Below are 19386 nucleotides of genomic sequence, written 5' to 3'. Positions count from 1 at the left end.
AAATGGTATCTATTTGTGTAAATGAGCTGACATGTTTCCTTCGATAACTGTTACACAATCAATTTAAATCTTACTAATGTCATGTCGAGAACTTCTCTCAAATAATGACATAAAAATTGGCTCCTATCAATTATATTACATTATCTAAATCTAAACTTTGAAACAAAAAACAAAACATAACAGCTTTTCTTATCATGTTTTTTCAGCTTTAAATATTTTCCCATGGTTTATTTTTACCTGTTGTTATATTTTCATGTAAGATTTATTTGCCCTCTGAAACAGGTGTATGCACTCTACCTGTTAAAAGATATTCTGTTCAATATCATTTCTCTGTAATGTCATAATCAAAAATATATATCATTATCAGTTTAATATGGATCAAGGATTCTGAAAAAAGGGGGAAAGGGCCCAAAACTAAACAAATTTTGGAGTTGTATAGGTAAATAAAATTGAGAATAGAAATGGGGAATGTGCCAAAGAGACAACAACCCGACCATAGAGCAGACAACAGCAGAAGGTCACCAATAGGTCTTAAATGCAACGAGAAATTCCCGCATTAACCATAAATGCAGATGAATAAGGAGAACTGAAGCAACCCCTATAAATCCACAATTTGTCTATTGTTTCAGTTGGTGCTCTTTCTTCTGTTCCAAATGTTTTAAACCAGCTGTTTCAGGTAATGGTCCAAGAATAATAGAAAGGAACAAAGCGGTTTTCTTTTAAATCTATAATAGTATTTATATTTAGTTTTTCTATAACCAATCACACCCATGGATTAACATTTTAAAGTCAGTGGAGAATGAAAAGTAATGCAATTTAACCTGTGCAAAAATCTGCACACACAAAATAACTATTTTTTCTCTTAACTATAAATATTTATTATTATTATAAACCGGAACCCGAAATCTCCATCCCAAAATTTCAATGGAAAAAACTATTTTTTTCACTTCTCTTCTGAAACTAAAACATTTCTTAGACAAATTAAGTCAACCAATCTTTCAAAAGAAAATAAACATTCCCCCTCCACCCTTATACCCACAAAAAAAAGTCATCAGGAGCCATCCTGCCCCTCTCTGATCATCTTGTATATGAACTGTATACAAACTCATCAGAACCACCTCCACCTAACCTTACTCTTCTAATTTATACTCTCTAAATATCTACAGTAAAGTATCTACATCCCCTTTTCATAAGAACATAATACTGTCCCTTTCAGTTTCATTACCCTCCCCTTAATTTACAGGTGTTTCTCCTCCAAACTAAAAAGGTATTAGATTACCCTTGTTTTATCAGAACCCCTCCTGCCTATCTCTCATCTGAGTAATCCTCCATCAGACAGCCATGTTTACTTAACTGTTAAACATCACAGTCAAACATATGTTTTTCAACAGTTATCAACTTACTAAATATCAACAAAATGGGGAGGAATGTTGAAAAATACCTCCGTATCAAAACACAATTATCAAAGTTTCCCACTGGCATAACATCGCCAAACCTAAACAAACTGTCCATTTTAAGATATGTACTTTTAAAATAGCACTCATCATGATGAAATATTCTCTCTCTGATGAAAAGATAGACAAGTTAAAACCTTGGAAATTCTTATCACTTAAATACATGTTATATCGTATAGCAATCTTCTAACAAAACGGAAGATTTAATTTGAAAAAACTTTTCCAAATAATAGTTTTATGGATGAAAAAATATGTGAAGTTAAATACTGGGAAAGCTGTTGTAATCAAATAAACCAATTAATAAGTATAGAAGCTAAACAATCCTTCACAGTTTTCTTATAAAAACACCATGAAATTGAAAACATAATTTGTTGCAAAGTATTAATTTAGAAAAAAGAAGATGTACTCTAGTAATGATTGCCAATGAGACAGCTATTCACCAAAAAGATGTAGACAACTACCAATCACTGTACAACCTTAAATAATTAACTAAACTCTTAGGACCATATCTTAATATACATATATAAAGGGGGGGAGGGTAACAAATGAGAAATAATCTCTAAAAGCAAATTTAGAGCCTGATATAACCTAATTACATTTACCAAAAAAACAGCTAGATTTTTCTTTAAAAACAATAATTCATTGAACAATGGGAGATAACTCAATTTAAAACAGAAGAATTATACTATGAACTCAAATTAACAATTGGAAAGGTTTGAGAAAAAAATTGCTTTCTATTTTGACCAAGGATTTGACTATACTGTAAATTGCGATTTTGTCATTATAGACCAGTGGCGGATCCAGCCATTTTAAAAAGGGGGGGGTTCCCAACCCAGAGTAAAGGAGGGGTTCCAACTATATGCTCCAATTCAAATGCAAAAAAAAAGGGAAGGTCCCCCCCCCCCCCCCCAATCTGCCACTGATAGACTAATATATGCGATTTTAATTTTTGCAAATTGAGAAAAATCCTATTAAAGTTATATACTAAATTATTGCGATTTTTAACCCTGTCGCAATTTTTGCAATAACAAGAGTGCACACACTGAAATGTGTCACCTTCTATACTAATCATTGATATCATGTTGATAATCCTAAGTATAAAGCTAAGCTTTATTACAACTGTCACATAAACTTAACATTAACCAAGATAACTAAACAAAGACCAATGAACCTTGAAAATGAGGTCAAGGTCAGATGAACCATGCCAGGCAGACATGTACAGCTAACAATGCGTCTATACAACATATACAGTTGACCCATTACTTATAGTTTAAGAAAAATAGACCAAAACACAAAAACTTAACACTGTGCAATGAACCATGAAAATGAGGTCACGGTCAAATAAAACCTGCGCGACTGACATAAAGACCATAAAATATTTCCATACACCAAATATAGTTGACCTATGGCATATAGTAATTAGATAAAAAGACCAAAACTCAAAAACTTAACTTTGACCACTGAACCATGAAAATGAGGTCAAGGTCACATGACATCTGCCCGCTAGACATGTACACCTTACAATCATTCCATACAACAAATATAGTAGACCTATTGCATTTAGTATGAGAAAAACAGACCAAAACACAAAAATTTAACTATAACCACTGAACCATGAAAATGAGGTCAAGGTCAGATGACACCTGCCAGTTGGACATGTACACCTTACAGTCCTTCCATACACCGAATATACTAGCCCTATTGCTTATAGTATCTGAGATATGGACTTGACCACCAAAACTTAACCTTGTTCACTGATCCATGAAATGAGGTCGAGGTCAAGTGAAAACTGTCTGACAGACATGAGGACCTTGAAAGGTACGCACATATCAAATATAGTTATCCTATTACTTATAATAAGAGAGAATTCAACATTACAAAAAATTTGAACTTTTTTTTCAAGTGGTCACTGAACCATGAAAAAGAGGTCAAGGACATTGGCCATGTAACTGACGGAAACTTATTAACATGAACCATCTATATACAAAGTATGAAGCATCCAGGTCTTCCACCTTCCAAAATATAAAGCTTTTAAGAAGTGAGCTAACACCGCCGCCGCCGGATCACTATCCCTATGTCGAGCTTTCTGCAACAAAAGTTGCAGGCTCGACAATAAAAACATCGCAATAATTTCTGAATTTACAGTATACAAATCCTTGTTTTGACAGATAAATATAACTGTTAGTTAATCTAAAATATTCAAATTCTCAGTTTGCTAAACTAATGTTTTCCGCAACAAATTTCCAAATCCACATAAATTGATACGAAAACTATCAGAACAAGAGGCTGTCACAACGACAGCAAACCGGATTTATTAACATTTATTTGTGTCCTGGCAATATCACAAGAACCATTACTGATGAATGCTGAAAGTGAAAATCGTCAATATCAAATTTGACCTCCATTTTGTCATCAGTATCAACATATTAAAATTTGAAAAGCTTAGATTGAATGGTTCATGAGTAAATGCAACAACCTGAATGGAAACGCCATTTTACGATCTTTCAAGAACCATAACTCCTGAACGGTAAAAGTCAAAATCGTCATTATTGAACTTGACCTCTATTTTGTCATCAGTAACAACATATAAAAATTTCAAAAGCTTTGGTTGATGGTTCATGAGAAAATGCACGGACTCGACGGGAAAAAACATTTTTCAATCTTTCAAGAACCATAACTCCTGAACGGTAAAAGTCAAAATCGTCATTATTGAACTTGACCTCCATTTTGTCATCAGTAACAGCATATTAAAATTTCAGAAGCTTTGGTAGAACAGTTCATGCATAAATGCACGGACACGACTGGAAACTCCATTTTTCAATCTTTCAAGAACCATAACTCCTGAACGGTAAAAGTCAAATTCGTCATTATTGAACTTGACCTCCATTCTTTCATTAGTAACAACATATTAAAATTTGGGAAGCTTTGGTAGAACAGTTCATGTGTAAATGCACGGACAACTCCATTTTTCAATCTTTCAAGAACCATAACTCCTGAACGGTAAAAGTCAAAATCGCCATTATTGAACTTGACCTTCGTATAGTTGTCAGTAATAACATATTAAAATTTTAAAAGCTTTGGTTGAACGGTTCATGAGTTATTGCACGGACAACATTTGATTGCCGCCCGCCCGCCCGCCCGCCCGCCCGCCCGCCGTACATCCCCAAATCAATAACAGACATTTTTGTCACAAAAATCCGGTTAAAAATTCCTAATTCTAATGATAGATACAAATATCATTTTCCATGAAGTTATAAGTAAAAATAATGCATCAATTACTAATTAAATATAATGAACAACTCTAATCCCACCATATGCAATGTCCTGGTAAGAAATTGTAAAACTTGTTAGAGGCTGTCTTTGTTTAAATCACAGTGTTTTTTGTGCATTTAAGATTCTGGATTTGATAGTATATATTGGATACTCTCTGTCTAATCTTATTTAACAAGTTATTTATATAGTATGTTTATTTTCAGTAATTTTTGTCTAGACTCTTGATCCATACATGATCTTCCAATTGGTGCTTTTCCCCCAAAAAAATGGATGTCACAAGGAAAATATCTTCATGTCACCATGCATTTTCCACAAAATGAACACATTAGGCAAGCAAGGATTAAATCAAAATTGGAATCACATGAATTTAAGAGCAAAATGTAGTACATGTATAGACACTTCTCTATTGTTGAAAAATAAATGAAACATTTAAATTTATTTTTGATTTTTTTATATTAAACTGTTGTCTGACGTTGCTGTCCAAATGACATATATGTGGTCCTCTAAGTTTTTCCAACATCAGTCTTCTAAAAAGGAACTAAAAATATTTACATCAAGATTTCATTAAATGAACTGTATCTTGCTTATCCATAAAATATTAAAGATTAAATTGCTTAAACTGCTTGTCCTCAGTTCTAATGACTGTGTAAAAAGGAGCCTATGTAACAGATTAAAACTGTTGGATATATATTTAAAAAGAGTTATCAAAATTGCATGTCATTTAATTATTATTTAATGTTAATATCTAATATGTGAAGATAGTAAAAAGTCAAATTGTTTTGCATCAAACCACTAATTTTTCCCCTAAAAACAAATTGCCAAAATCTAAATCAGTATACAGTAACCTTGAATAACAGTGTATAATTTTCTGCCTGGATTAACCACAGAAATATATGATTAACCCATAATAAAGTAATATTTATCAGTATTATAGGGGATGGTTTAAGACAATACTACCAGTGAGATATAATGGAAACTTGGCAGGAGGCTATCCTTTGGGAGAGAGATATCCACTGATAACAGGCCTAACATCTTCTTTATACTGATAATCATTAATTCTACTTCTCAAGTATATGCATTATCTATCATGTCTATAGCATGGAATTATTCTTAGTTATTTTACATGTTTTATTTCATTTTATTTTTATTTATTTTAGTGAAGTTTAATTCAATTCATTTTACTCTGTGTAATCTCTGTGACCTACGTCCAAATCATAACTTTTTCTTCAAAAATACAAAACAAGGGTAGAACTTAAAATGCCCCTCCACTATGTGGGGGCATACACATTCTGTTATCTTTATATGATTTTAACTGCTGAGTGGCCTTGTGGTTATGTGATAACCAAAGTCAGCAAATATAATTGGTGCTATCCACAGCAAAGTCAAACAGTCAGATTTCAAAATAGATATTTGCTGCTTTTTGTATAAGTGAGAAACAGTTAAAAGAGCCTAGCCTGGTCAATAATGTGTCTAGTTAGATTGCTAAATGTCTTATGTAGAGACTTACATTTCACTAGCATGCTCAAAATCTTGCTCCGTGTGAGGGACAATACAGTACTAAACAGGGATGCTCATTTATATTAAATTAGCAGCCTGTTATATTTGTGGAAAGACTCCCATTTGAACATCCTTAAATTATGGAATTAAAGCATTGATATACATGTAGAGGTTCAAAAGAATGTCTTTCCCCTATTCTCTTATTTGCTGCTAGATGTAAACATCCAACCATGCAAACTTTTTTCATTTAAAAAAGCATAGTAACCCAGTTCCATTATGGCCCAAGGAAAAAGTTCTGTTACTGAAAATAAAGTTTTTATTCCCACACCAGTGTCAGTTTAAATCTCTAAAACAGAAGTCAATTTTATTTACATTATCCCAGATTACAAAATAGATTTAAATTTCACAGAAACACATGTTAATACTAAAATCTTCATTGAAAACCAGACAATACTGAATCAGACCATATCCCTTTCATTTCCTCTGCCTAAAATAAAGTTAACAAGTGGCTACAAATCACAGTTCTATGTAAGATAGATCACTCAAATCAATCTTACTGGAAAGAATACACTGAAATGTTCAGATACATCTGTGTAATATAATTTTCGAAAGTATTTTTTAATCAAGCAAGCTTCAACGGTGACTAAAATAGATTGTTATCAGGAATTAGTAAAACCTGAAAGTAATCACTTCACAATTTTAAATGAAAACTTGTTTAACTAAGTGAAAGGAGTAGGGGCAGTAAGGCCTAGTTGTGGCCCGAGTTGTGGCCCAAGAAAATAAAATGTTTGATATAACCATTTCAAATTGGCACATAATGTTTAGAAATGCATAGGGTAAAAAAATATATAAGAAAAACATAAAGATTTTGATCTGATGACGTCACAATGATGTCATAATATGTACTGTTTCACAAAAAGGATGAAAAATACAGGATTAATGCAGTTTTCTGTCTTTATTTCCGTTGTAGAAACATCCTGCGCAGCCGAGAAACAACAAAATAATTTAACAGAACCTTTATTACAACTATTGGCAAAATCTCACCAAATATAAAGTTGTTTCTTGGGTGCGCACATACTTTTTCAATCTAAAATATACCTAAAATTTGAAGAAAAAACAAGGAAAATCACGAAATTTAACAAAATATGCAAATAAGGTCATGATTTGTTGCCATGCATGGTAACTTCGATGTCAAATTTGTTTGGTTTTTCTTAGTACCTTACACTTTAGTCAAGTTTTCAGTAATTAATTTAAGAATATGTAATATAACTTTTTAATTTGCATTAGTTTTTGGGCCAAATAAGGGCCTTATTGTCCCTACTCCTTTTACATAGTATTTCAAAATTTTGTTGTGGACTTTATGAATCTATTTAATTTGGTTAGTATGGGGTCTTTTTGAGAATTCCTATAAAAATTGACACCCATGTACAGGTTTATATATAAGAAAAAAACAACACTCAACATACCTCTAGCCTGTGACATATAAAAAGTCATTTCAGTCATAGTGTTTTTCAATCTTTAGAAATGTTTTGTAATGTTTTGTAATGTTTTGTAATGTTTTTTGGTTTTTATTGCTTTATTGTTTCACATTTTGTCATGTCTAGGCCTTTTAGAACTCAACTATAGAGTATGGGTTTTGATCATTATTGAAGGTTGTAAAAAATTAAATCAACTTCATTTGGACTCTGACAGTCTCTGTTTGACAGTTGGCAATCATATCACATCTCCGTATTTTACATTGGTGATCTGTTTTTATTTTTATACGAAAATTTAAACTCAATTCTTATAATGATCAGGTGTTTGTACAATTTCCACAAATAAAATTCATCATTTTTTTGACAGTTTTCATATCTTCATTCCCTGATACATAAGACAGGTTGCTTAAGCCAGAACATTTTTTATGCGGAAATGTGCTATTAAATTAGTAAATCTATTTTGGTTGAACTTTTTTTACATTTTTTATTTTGCAAAAAACTTATGTTTATGACTAGGAGTAGTTTTTGTAGGTTACAAGACCTACTGTGAAAACATAAGTGTTGTGTATTATATTACACATATATTAAAGATACCATGTGAATTTATGATGAAATATAATCCTAATCCAATTTCAGAGGTTATTGTAAAATTCATAAACTCTTTATTCTATAAATTAAAACATAATTTATAATGTCAACAACACTTAATTCTCTTAGTCAAATGATGATGCAAGACAGGTGTCTGCAAGTTAACATTAAATTTGAAAATTGGAAACATATTTCAATTTCCCTTCACAAAAAATAATTTAGTATTGTATAAGTAGATGTACTTTTAACTCCCAGCTTTTTGAAAAGCAGGGTATAAAGATGGACAAGGAGAAATTAATACCCTCAAAAAAATAATTTGCTGTGTTTGAGAGGATGAATTCTGAAGAAATCATTGAGTGTACGTGCTCTTGATTATTTTCTAATGAAAATGGATATGAAAAGATATATAAGTACAAATAATGCAGCATACATCATGAAGAAATGAGGAGTCAATTTGTTTAGACCAAATGATATCTGTTTATTGTCTGTCTTAGAAAATCCCCTCTCCATCAAAAATTATTATCATGTGACCTACAAATATGACCTTTCTAATGAAAACAAGTCACCCTATAAGCATGCATGCATATATAGGGAATCAATGTACTAGATTTGGTGAAAATCTGATGTATGTTGGAAACCTTTTTTGTGACAATATGGATTTAACCAAAACGGACAGCTAGCTTACATGAAGCTATAAATATGCTTTATTTTTTATTTAAACACTTTGTTGATAATGATTATAGCCATGCAGGTTCTTGAGAACTAACATTATCTTAAATGAGTTTTTATTCTAATTTTTTTATTTGTCTAAACCTTATTTTTGATAGATAAACTTTACATATCTTGCAGTAGCCTAAAAATATTCATTCATAAAACAATTTGATAGGTTTGAAACAATCAACTATTTTAAGATGTGGTAATAAATTTTATGAAAGTGTTAAAAAGTATTTGATGTATCAAGATAAGGGGAGATAACACAGTAGAAAACACTGATCTATGAAACTGGATGATCAGTTTTACTACAGGCTTAATGGTGTTAGATGTCTGGCTGATCTGAAGATCATTTATCCCAAGCTACAGATGGTCACAAATGATATCAGGTTTTTTTGTGCTTACTTGGCCAAAAAATGCCAAGATTGCATTGAGAATATTTATCAATATCTTATTAAGTAACACAAAAAAAATAGACTGATTAGAACCAAACTTGGCATCATTAATACCATGGTGTTATATAATAAGAAGATGTAGTATGATTGCCAACAAGACAACTCTCTACAAAGACCAAATGACAAAGAAATTAAACTTACCAGTGATGAAATGACGAGAACATACACGGTCGTAATCTGAGGGTTCCCATACAGATCCATTCTCCCCCTCTCGTTTAATTGCTTCTACCCACAATTTTCTTTTTTCCAAAGGTTTTTTAGGCACACAATAGAAACTATATTGTCCAAATCTACTAGTACAATTAATAACACAACATGACAGAACCATCGTAAAGAGCAGTTGATCATTAATTAACTCTCGTAATGAGCCTCAACATGTAAACAATCTGTTGCCATCCAATTAGTCACGTGACTTTTTAGTGACGTCACGGCGAACATCGCTATACTCATCTTGCTTAAATAAGCACTATGGTTTATTTCAATATTCCTACCTAGATTCTGATATTAAAGGAATTTTATATTGGCAAAATAGGTTTCTTGTTTCTTGATGGTATATCTTTTTACATCCATTTAAAGAAATGGTGGATTTTTCAAGAGTTGATATAAAGGACTCAGCTTAGCTTAGAAATCCTTCTATTTCATTATGAGTTAAAAAGATATAATTGTTTGAATAATTGTCCTTTAATCTCTGGTTTTGCTAATTGTTGAAGATTTATGGTGACCTAGGCTATAGTTGTTTAAATTCTTGTTTAATTATCTCTGGTGGAAAATTGTCTGATTGCATGGTTATCAAACCACATCTACTAATTTGTATCAGGGATTCAGGATTATACTTTTTATCTTTCTTCAAAGATGAGCAGTTGGTAAAAGATTACAGTTAAAAGTGTGGATTAATTGTAGTGCAAATTAGTACCAAGTTTCATGGTCTACATTTGGTAAAGGTGAACCAGAAAGCACAATTTTTTAAAGGATTGTTTGTGAAACCATCATGTAAGGATAGTATCCTAGAAGATAATACTTTCTTCTATCTATCAATCAAAATTCACAGGTATTGAGGTAGCCACAAAAATAAAGGAACTAGATGTCTGGTATAACCCCTGCTTCCTTTAATGTATTAACAATAGAATGTTTGAGAAAGTCATCCCACACAAATGTTTTATAGTAACACCCTTTGTATGATCCCAGTAATAGAATTAACTACAGTACAAATCATTTAACGTTATCTGATTAATTCTAATCAGACATCTACAAATTCACTGATAACTGGCCATGGAAGTGTGTTATTCCATGATTAATTACTTAATTAGACCATCCAAAATTGCATATCAGAGCATATGGGAGTTTAAAAATTACCACATACTAAATGTATTTAATAGTAAAACAATTGCATTTAAAACCAGTGAATGTCACTCAAATACACCTGTCACTTCTGTCAGAGCATATATTTATTTGAAAGAAAGTGATAATATTTTTGTTTTATTTCATTTTTGTTTTTATCTCCATTTGAATTTTGTTTTTGATTTAAAACAAGGAGTCCTTCCCTTCCTGTCTGAAAGTAGAACCTGAACACCAATCTAAATGCCTGCATGTAAAATTTTATTACCAGAAAACTAAAACCAATAAATTTCCAGAAGAGTAGAATGTCCAAGAAAGTCATTCTTAGAACTCATTGTCGATTTCATTGCATCTCTATAAATTCATCATATTCTTGAATCTAGCATGAGGTAAGAACCATTATAAAAGAAAACATCTAGGTTGCTGAGGATGCTGCAAGACTAATATATGACAAACTTTGTAGAGTTTTATCAGTCTGCAGCAGTATGTTTTTCCCTACATGTTTAGATTGTCATTCTTTTGATTCCTTGTCTGAGAAATAATTACATTTCCCATAATGCTTTGAAGTCTTAAGGACATAAGTGGTCACTATAGTAACAAGTTCACTTGTTTTTCTTCTCAATATCAGAATAAAAAGATGTGTGGAAACTCTTCACAAGAGACCAAATGACACATAATTCAACAACTATAGGACTATACGACCTTCAACAATGAGTAAAACCCATACCACAAGTCTGTCTATTGGACTACCAAATTGCACTTGCTTCAAAACACTAGATAACCTCTCTGTTTCAAAATATATGTTACTGTTACTCAATGACAATGAAATTCTTCCTTAATTTTTTTGTAGGGTTCAATGTTAATTTATCAGGGCAAAAGATAAAGAATTCTAGATTTTGTAGAATGTCTATCATTCAAGATTAAAAACCAAAAAATAAATCACTTAAACACTTTCTATAAAGGATCATATCTACATTCCAAATCTACACTTTTAAACTTGTTAAAAAAAATCATTCATTTAGGACACTGATATCTTGAGTAGGTATATATGCCAATATTAAAAAATACAAAGAAATTAACTTTTATAAAACATCTGGTACCGACCACAATTTATTTATATTTCTAAGAAATATGAACATAGTTTGATATTTCAAAGACAAATTGCTGCAGGGACATATATCTTATAGTCTATATAAACCAGAAATAACTATTTTATAGAGCACCGTGGTGAAGTATTACAAGCCAACAATTGTTTCCGATATTGCACATAATTTTACGTATCTGATAAAATATGAAAACATGGAACACATGACTAAATGTAATTACACAAACACAAAATTAGACAATGCCTGCCTTTGACAGATAATTGTCCCTCTATCAATCTATCAATGTATTTCTAATACTGAGTAATATATCTTACTTTATGTATTGATAAATTTGAGTATCAAAAACTGTTTCAATAAAGTTCCTACCCAGTGAAATGTATTTGTATATATATTTTTTTTATGCATGATTGTAAGAAAATAATTGTGTATAAGAGATATGATCATTTTATGAATACCATACTTTTATCAGATTTAAATCAGCTTCTATGATTCAGATGATTTGTTACAGCTCGCCCAATTTAATGAAACCCACACATGAGTAATGTCCCTTTTTAAAAAAATAAAAAAGAGGATAGGGGCTAGAATTTCATGTAAAATTTCTATGTATATTGTAAAATTTTACAATCAGGAACAGGATATCAGTCTAAGATCAAATTCTCCCCACCCCCTCCCCTCCCCTTTTCCAAACTTAAATATTAGATTTAATATCAACAAATTAGAAAACTGTTCTCTGTTACAATCCTAAATTCAAAGTAGATTATAACCTTATATTTAGTTTTAACATACACAACTGCTCCATAAATTATCTATATACCATGCACTTCAAATTGAAAAAAAAACTTATTATTTCAAGTCGGATATCACAAAATAACAACAAATTATCTCCTGCTTGAACTTCGACCTGACGAAAGATAAAAGGATAACAACTCTTAAATGCCAAAACACAAATTCTTTATGTCTGTTGATTAAGTGTTTTGTTTCAAAACTTGAATCCACTTTTGAAAATATAGAAAAAGAAGTTACCAAGAAAGGAAGATATAAAGAGACAATTAAATTCAATGTCTTCCAGAACAAATGATATAAAATACTTCTAATTTAGGAAGAAATGTCAAAATACAAAAATTTATGCCATTTATGATTTTCAGTAAATGTTCTGATGCTTTTGTCTTCATTTCATTTCATGTTTTAGTAAGCTATTTTATATCCAGTGTCTTAATTGAAAAACATTATCCAAATAAGCATAATCTAGGATTCCTGTTGAATAATGCCGCACGTAACCAGTAGAAAATATTTCATGTTATATGAACAGAAAATGTGAAGTGCCACAAAATCCTCAATTTATTCCGTATTGTCATGAACACCTTTGAATTTTTCTTAGGCAATAGTGGCATAAAAAGGAGTTTGCCCCCAAAACTCCTATAAATACATGACAATATCTTATTAAATCATACACTTTTCTCATACATTTAAAACCAAAAAATGAGACAACCTCACTACATTTCTTTATATTTGAATGTCAATAATTTGAATGCTTTACGCTTCCCAAATGATAAAGACTTAATTCAATAAAATATTATTTAGAATTTCAGCAGCACATGCAAATTCTTAACTAAAATTTTCATAAAACAAGTTAAGGTAAATTCTTCCAGATGAATTACGAGAAGCATGCATTTCTGAGCAAAATATCACATTGCAAAATGCTAAAAGCTCTTTAATCATCAATAATTTGCTCAATAAAATGTTTTTCTTTGAAAGCAATGATTTGTGCAATTAAACACGTCAATGATCATCAATATGACAGCAAACCAAAGATACAGAAAAACACAATGACATCTTTGTAAGAGTACAATTGTTTTTAATTGCTAGGGAAATTAAAATCTTGACCATCAATATTCATTTTAAGGCAATGAAATATCCTACATATCATCAGAGATTTCCAAAATGCCCACAGTTCATTTAAGTGTATTGCTTAATAAATAAATGTTATCCATTGAATAACTTTTTTTTCATTTTTTTAATCAGATGTGTCAAAGTTTTCCATTTTTTTAATCAGATGTGTCAAAGTTCACGGTTAGTCATTAACCAAAAAATACTTATTGTAAATAAAATGATTTAGAGTTGAATTGATTTTTTTTCTTTTTTTTCTAATTATCTTCCTCAACAAAAACTAATAATCAGTACATCTAAAATGAATTTTAGAGGTGTGAAATCCCAAGCAAAAAATAATATATATTCTTGATCGATGCCTTCATAAAAAGACTATAAAAAAGTGTATGTTTCTTTCTTTTCTTCAAAACTTTGTAAACAACAAAAAAATCCTTACCATCAAACTTCATTGTGAGTGTGTGTAATATTCCTAACACTATAACATACTACTGATCTATACCATGCCTTATTCCATAGAGATCTGCTATCATACTGAGGAGATAATTGTCCATACACTCAAAAATATAGTTTCTGCTTTACATATCATATTCTGACAAATCTTATTTACCTATCATACTAGCTGATAAGCTACCAATGAAGAAAATGCATTAAATATACCAAAATCTTATAAACATGATATTTTTTGGTAGAGATAAGACCCCTTACTAAGGCCCCCCTTTTCACGTGGAAGATGGTCATTTATCTGACAAATTAGTGACTGCCAGATAAAGATAAACATTTCTCAAAAGAAAAATGCTCCATCTTCAAATCTATCATCTCTAAACACATTAGGAAGTTAAACTTTATAAATATAATGCGAGTTTTACGACTTTTTGAAGGATTGGAGTCAACTGTCTGTTTATTTTTACAAATTTACAGTTTTGACAGATATGGATTCCAACCTTATGCATTATGAGAAAATAATGCATGTGTAGAAGAAATGGTTTGATGGTTAGGTATTTTTCTTGTTGAAATAATTAAGTCTTCAATTCTTGTGAAAAAGAATTAGTTTTATGTCAAGAAACGCCTTTTAATGCATGATGGTCTGTCGGTTTTATACTTTCCTGAAAATAAATCTGTATTGTTATCAATATGATTTTTGATAAGATTATAAGAAACTGTCTGTCTATTTCTAAAAAGTAAGAATGTATTCTATTTCCCATGTAAAATATTAAGGCAATTTCGAGACAAAGATTTATCATGCATTTTACTTAATAGCTTTTAAAATGTAAGATGAAGTTTTAAAAATATGACACCTTTAATATCCTTTCTAATGGAAATTTATGCATTTAATGACCATTAATGACAAATAAATTTAATCATTAAATGATTAAATCTACTAAGAGTCAACTCCAATCAACTTCAGTTATAACAATATAAGACTGGACCACCAAATATATATGACATAATGAGATGTATCAAGATAATGAAAAAAAAACATATCATTTCATTAAATTTTGACAAAATGGATAAATTAACCGATCTTAAATAAACAATTGAGATTATTTTTTTTTAAAAACTAGACAAACTAAGTACCATAATGATAAATTGTATATAAAATTTTGTTCTTTATCATCAAAAAGATGGGTTCTTATCATAATTAGTTAAATCCCCATTACTACTTTTAATGACAGTCAAGAAGACAATATTGACAACTGATATTACTGGTTATTCATTTAAGGGTATGATGCTAATAGATTGATGTTCTATGATATAAGAAAGTAAAAAGTCACTATTCATTAGAAATCATATGACATGTATACAATTAGTTGAGATCATATGACATTACTGACAATTGTTTAAGATCATATGACATTACTGACAATCGTTATGAGTCAATAATTTGAGATCGTTATATGACATAACTGACAATAATTTGTGATCACATGATATTACTGACAATCATTTAAGATCACATAACATTACTGCCAAGCATTTAGGATCATATGACATTACTGACAATCATGACATTACAGACAATAATTTGAGATCATGACATTACTGACAAAAATTTGAGATCATGACATAACTGACAATCATTTGAGATCATGACATTAATGACAATCACATAACATTACTGACAATCATTTAAGATTTAAGATCATATGACATTACTGACAATAATTTGTGATCACATGATATTACTGACAATTGTTTAAGATCACATAACATTACTGCCAATCATTTAGGATCATATGACATTACTGACAATCATTTGAGATCATGACATTACAGACAATAATTTGAGATCATGACATAAGTGACAATCATTTGAGATCATGACATTACAGACAATAATTTGAGATCATGACATTACTGACAATAATTTGAGATCATGACATTACTGACAATCATTTGAGATCATTACATGACAACCATTTAAGATCATATGAAATTAATGACAATCATTTGAGATAATGACATTTAAATGACAATCATTTAAGATCATATGACATTGCTGACAATAATTTGAGATCATGACATCATTACTGACAATAATTTGAGATCATTACATGACATTACTCACAACCATTCAAGATCATATGACATGACTGGCAATTATTTGAGATCATGACATTACAGACAATAATTTGAGATCATGACATTACAGACAATACTTTGAGATCATTACTGACAATCATTTGAGATTATATGACATTACTGACAGTAAATTGAGATCAATATATGACATTTCTGACAATAATTTGTGATCATTAACTGACATTTCTCAATAGTTACATAATTGAAGTTCAAACAGAGGTCAACCGACATTACTGACAATCTCCTATCGGTGGCTGGGCTTCAAAAAGGTAAGCAAACTATGATAAACTGATAGAAATGCAACTTCTTACACAATATCATTCATCTATCACAAGTAGTGTTCCTATCAAACTAACTAAAACACTGGAATCGTTCAAAAACTAACTAATCCTCTCACTTTTATAACAGTTGCTTAAAATTCCATTGTGTGTGAACAAAACAACCACACATTCAAATACAAATGCAAAAAATTGGAAAACAACTGCTATCTTTTTTTCAATTTAGATATTACAAAACTTTACTATAGAGGAGGACTGAATTAGTGAAAATTCACATTTTCAAAGCTTTTGAATTGTTTTTCTTTTTTTATACAATTGAAAGCACACAAGTGGAATTCATGAGGAGCTGTTTCTGCCAACCCTTATAAAATCATATAAATCAGCGGAATTGTAGCGAGAAAAAAATTTATCAACAGGCTCTATGGCAGTCTGCAGTGACTATAATATAAATGTAAAGAATGATTCATTGCTGACAAAGATGCACAACAAAGATTTATGTGGCTTTTCTTGTCATAGGAACAGACAGCAATTGGAAATGTATTAAAGTGTAATACAATGAAGTTACTGAGCAGAAATCCCAAAGACAATGCATTCCAGACAGAACTAATCAATCTCCATCTCAAGCACCTTCTCATAAAAATATGCCATTCTCATGCCTTACAACATTTGTCACATTTCTGACATAGTCACTACCTGTCTTTTTACCAGAGAACATCAAACGTAGAGTGAAGGGTACCAGTCAAAGTTCAGAATTAATTATTACTCGCTTGTAAGGCACATCTATCATTACATGGTAAATGATGTTGTTTGTCAAAACTTTATGGTAGCTGATGATGTTAGTTTAAGATGAGCGACAATAATGGCTTTTCCAGAACATGTAACAACACACTCCTCTCTACAAATAATTACTTCCTCGAAGTACTTGTAATGAGGAAGATCACTACCAACAAAATTACAGTATAATTTGTTTATAATCAAAAGTTTGTGAAGATTGTTCAAATTTTGACTGTTATTACAAATGGTAGATTAATACAAATTGTAAAATAATTCCAGTCTTGTGTAATTAAACAGCTGCAACACTTATAGATGATGCAGAAAAAGAGGATTTTGTTCTACAAGCATTAATCTTTTTTCCTTTATGTTATCAAAAATCTAATTAATGTAATTATTAATAGAACACTTTCATTTAATAGACAAATATACAACCTATAGGTTATCATGACAACGAAGCCAAGTAAAACCACAGTAAATGTGTTATATACAGACGAGACCCATATGCTTTACTACAAATAATGTATAAAGTCAACTTTCAGCAAAAGTAGAACACGCCCTGCTATAAATACTAAAACCATGCCCATCTGAAAATTGCATGTCTGCCTTTTGTAATAAATATTATGTTTATCATAAATATTTCTGTTTTATAAATGTCGCATTGTTTTACTTTATAAGATTTTATTTTTGAATGCCATCTAAAGTAGGTGCTGGGAGCAATTAAATGTTACCCTTGACTATTTTTCTTTCTGTCCAACTGGCCTATTTTTATTGCAAAGCTTGAGCAATGACATTCATGTCCTCAGAAAAATTCTTCTTTACTAATCTAATTATTAATTTATTTCTTGAAGGAGGGGTCTATCTAATCCATGGCTATCCTCACTTGATAAACAGTACAATGAAATGGTCCTTGAAAAGAAAGTAATTTCAGGGACACATATTGAATAACAAGATATATATATGTCTTTAAGTTTAGTTTTCGGCAAACTTGAAATGCAGGGAATGCATATATATACTAAAATCTGACTAATAGAGAGAACTTTAAAAATAAAAGATAAAGACAAATAACTGCACAACATCTATTTTTTTTCAAAAACATCCATTTCACTAAAATCATGATCAAAGGTCATGGGAATTGTTAAAAAATGATATATATCTTATGTGGAAAGTGAAAACAATAAGATAAATTTTGATAAACAAGGCTTGATGGCTTTCATATTGTTAGTGATTTCTAGGGAATAAAAGGCTCACAGCCAAATATTCCAGAAGGTTCCACTTCATAAAATCACATTTAGATCCCATTTTAATTCTACAAAATCTTCTGCACCAGCGCTCTGTGGGAATCAACTACTATTTATTATTAATTAATCCCAGACATTCCCTGTTAGAAGGATCATGTAATATGTATGTTATGTTTTACAAGTGCGAAGTTTTCTTTTTATTTAATAAGAGCTAAATTAGTAACAGAATCTCAGTGTTTATATCATGGTGTAAAATTTGCATCACTTTTAATCCATATGTCGCCACAATGCTGATATTCCAGACTTTCCTACCAAGAAGACATAAAGAAACATTCTACATTAAAAAATAAATAATAAGCATATGGAACTTGAAACAATAAACATAATCCCTTAATTCCACTTAAAAATCTGAAAGACTGTCAATAAAACTTATGCAACATGTCAGGCTTGCCAAATATTTCTTTGTCCGGTATAAGGTATGTCATTATGTTATATCAACAAAATGCATGGAAAAAATTCCAACAAATTTTGATTAAGACTATACCACCCATGGTTATTTTAGAAAAAAATGTACTACCCAAACAAAATAAAAACTATGCGAGACTCAAACAGGTCCAAATTAAGTTCATTAATTTTGTAAACATTTCATATCAGTTAATGACTTATATATTCAATATCTTTGTTTTATAATTTTTTTTATCATCAAATCTTAAGTTTATTGACAATGATTAAATG

General features: G+C 30.5%; 1 protein-coding gene and 1 long non-coding RNA gene across 3 annotated transcripts in view; both read right to left on the bottom strand.

Moving 5' to 3' along the window:
• LOC143069458 (alpha-mannosidase 2x-like) overlaps positions 1-19386 on the bottom strand; it is a 92753-nt gene that overhangs the window by 5954 nt on the left and 67413 nt on the right. The window contains exon 1 of one of the 2 annotated variants that reach the window (XM_076244099.1): positions 14218-14306. The exons of the other annotated variant lie outside the window; for it this stretch is intronic. Within the exon in view, the coding sequence (XP_076100214.1) occupies positions 14218-14230 (13 nt within the window). The 5' untranslated portion in view covers positions 14231-14306. Of the gene's footprint in view, positions 1-14217; positions 14307-19386 lie in introns of those variants that run through there. 2 annotated transcript variants of the gene reach the window in all.
• On the bottom strand, positions 2154-4955 carry LOC143066648 (uncharacterized). Its single transcript, XR_012975717.1, has 3 exons — positions 4646-4955; positions 3605-3724; positions 2154-2188 (listed from the first exon to the last, which is right to left on the bottom strand). It is a non-coding gene; the product is annotated as an uncharacterized LOC143066648 (long non-coding RNA).

The sequence above is a fragment of the Mytilus galloprovincialis genome, chromosome 3, assembly GCF_965363235.1.
Source record: "Mytilus galloprovincialis chromosome 3, xbMytGall1.hap1.1, whole genome shotgun sequence".
Lineage (NCBI taxonomy): Eukaryota > Metazoa > Mollusca > Bivalvia > Mytilida > Mytilidae > Mytilus > Mytilus galloprovincialis.
Note: the sequence above shows the minus strand (reverse complement) of the source record. Positions and strands in the feature narration are given on the sequence as shown.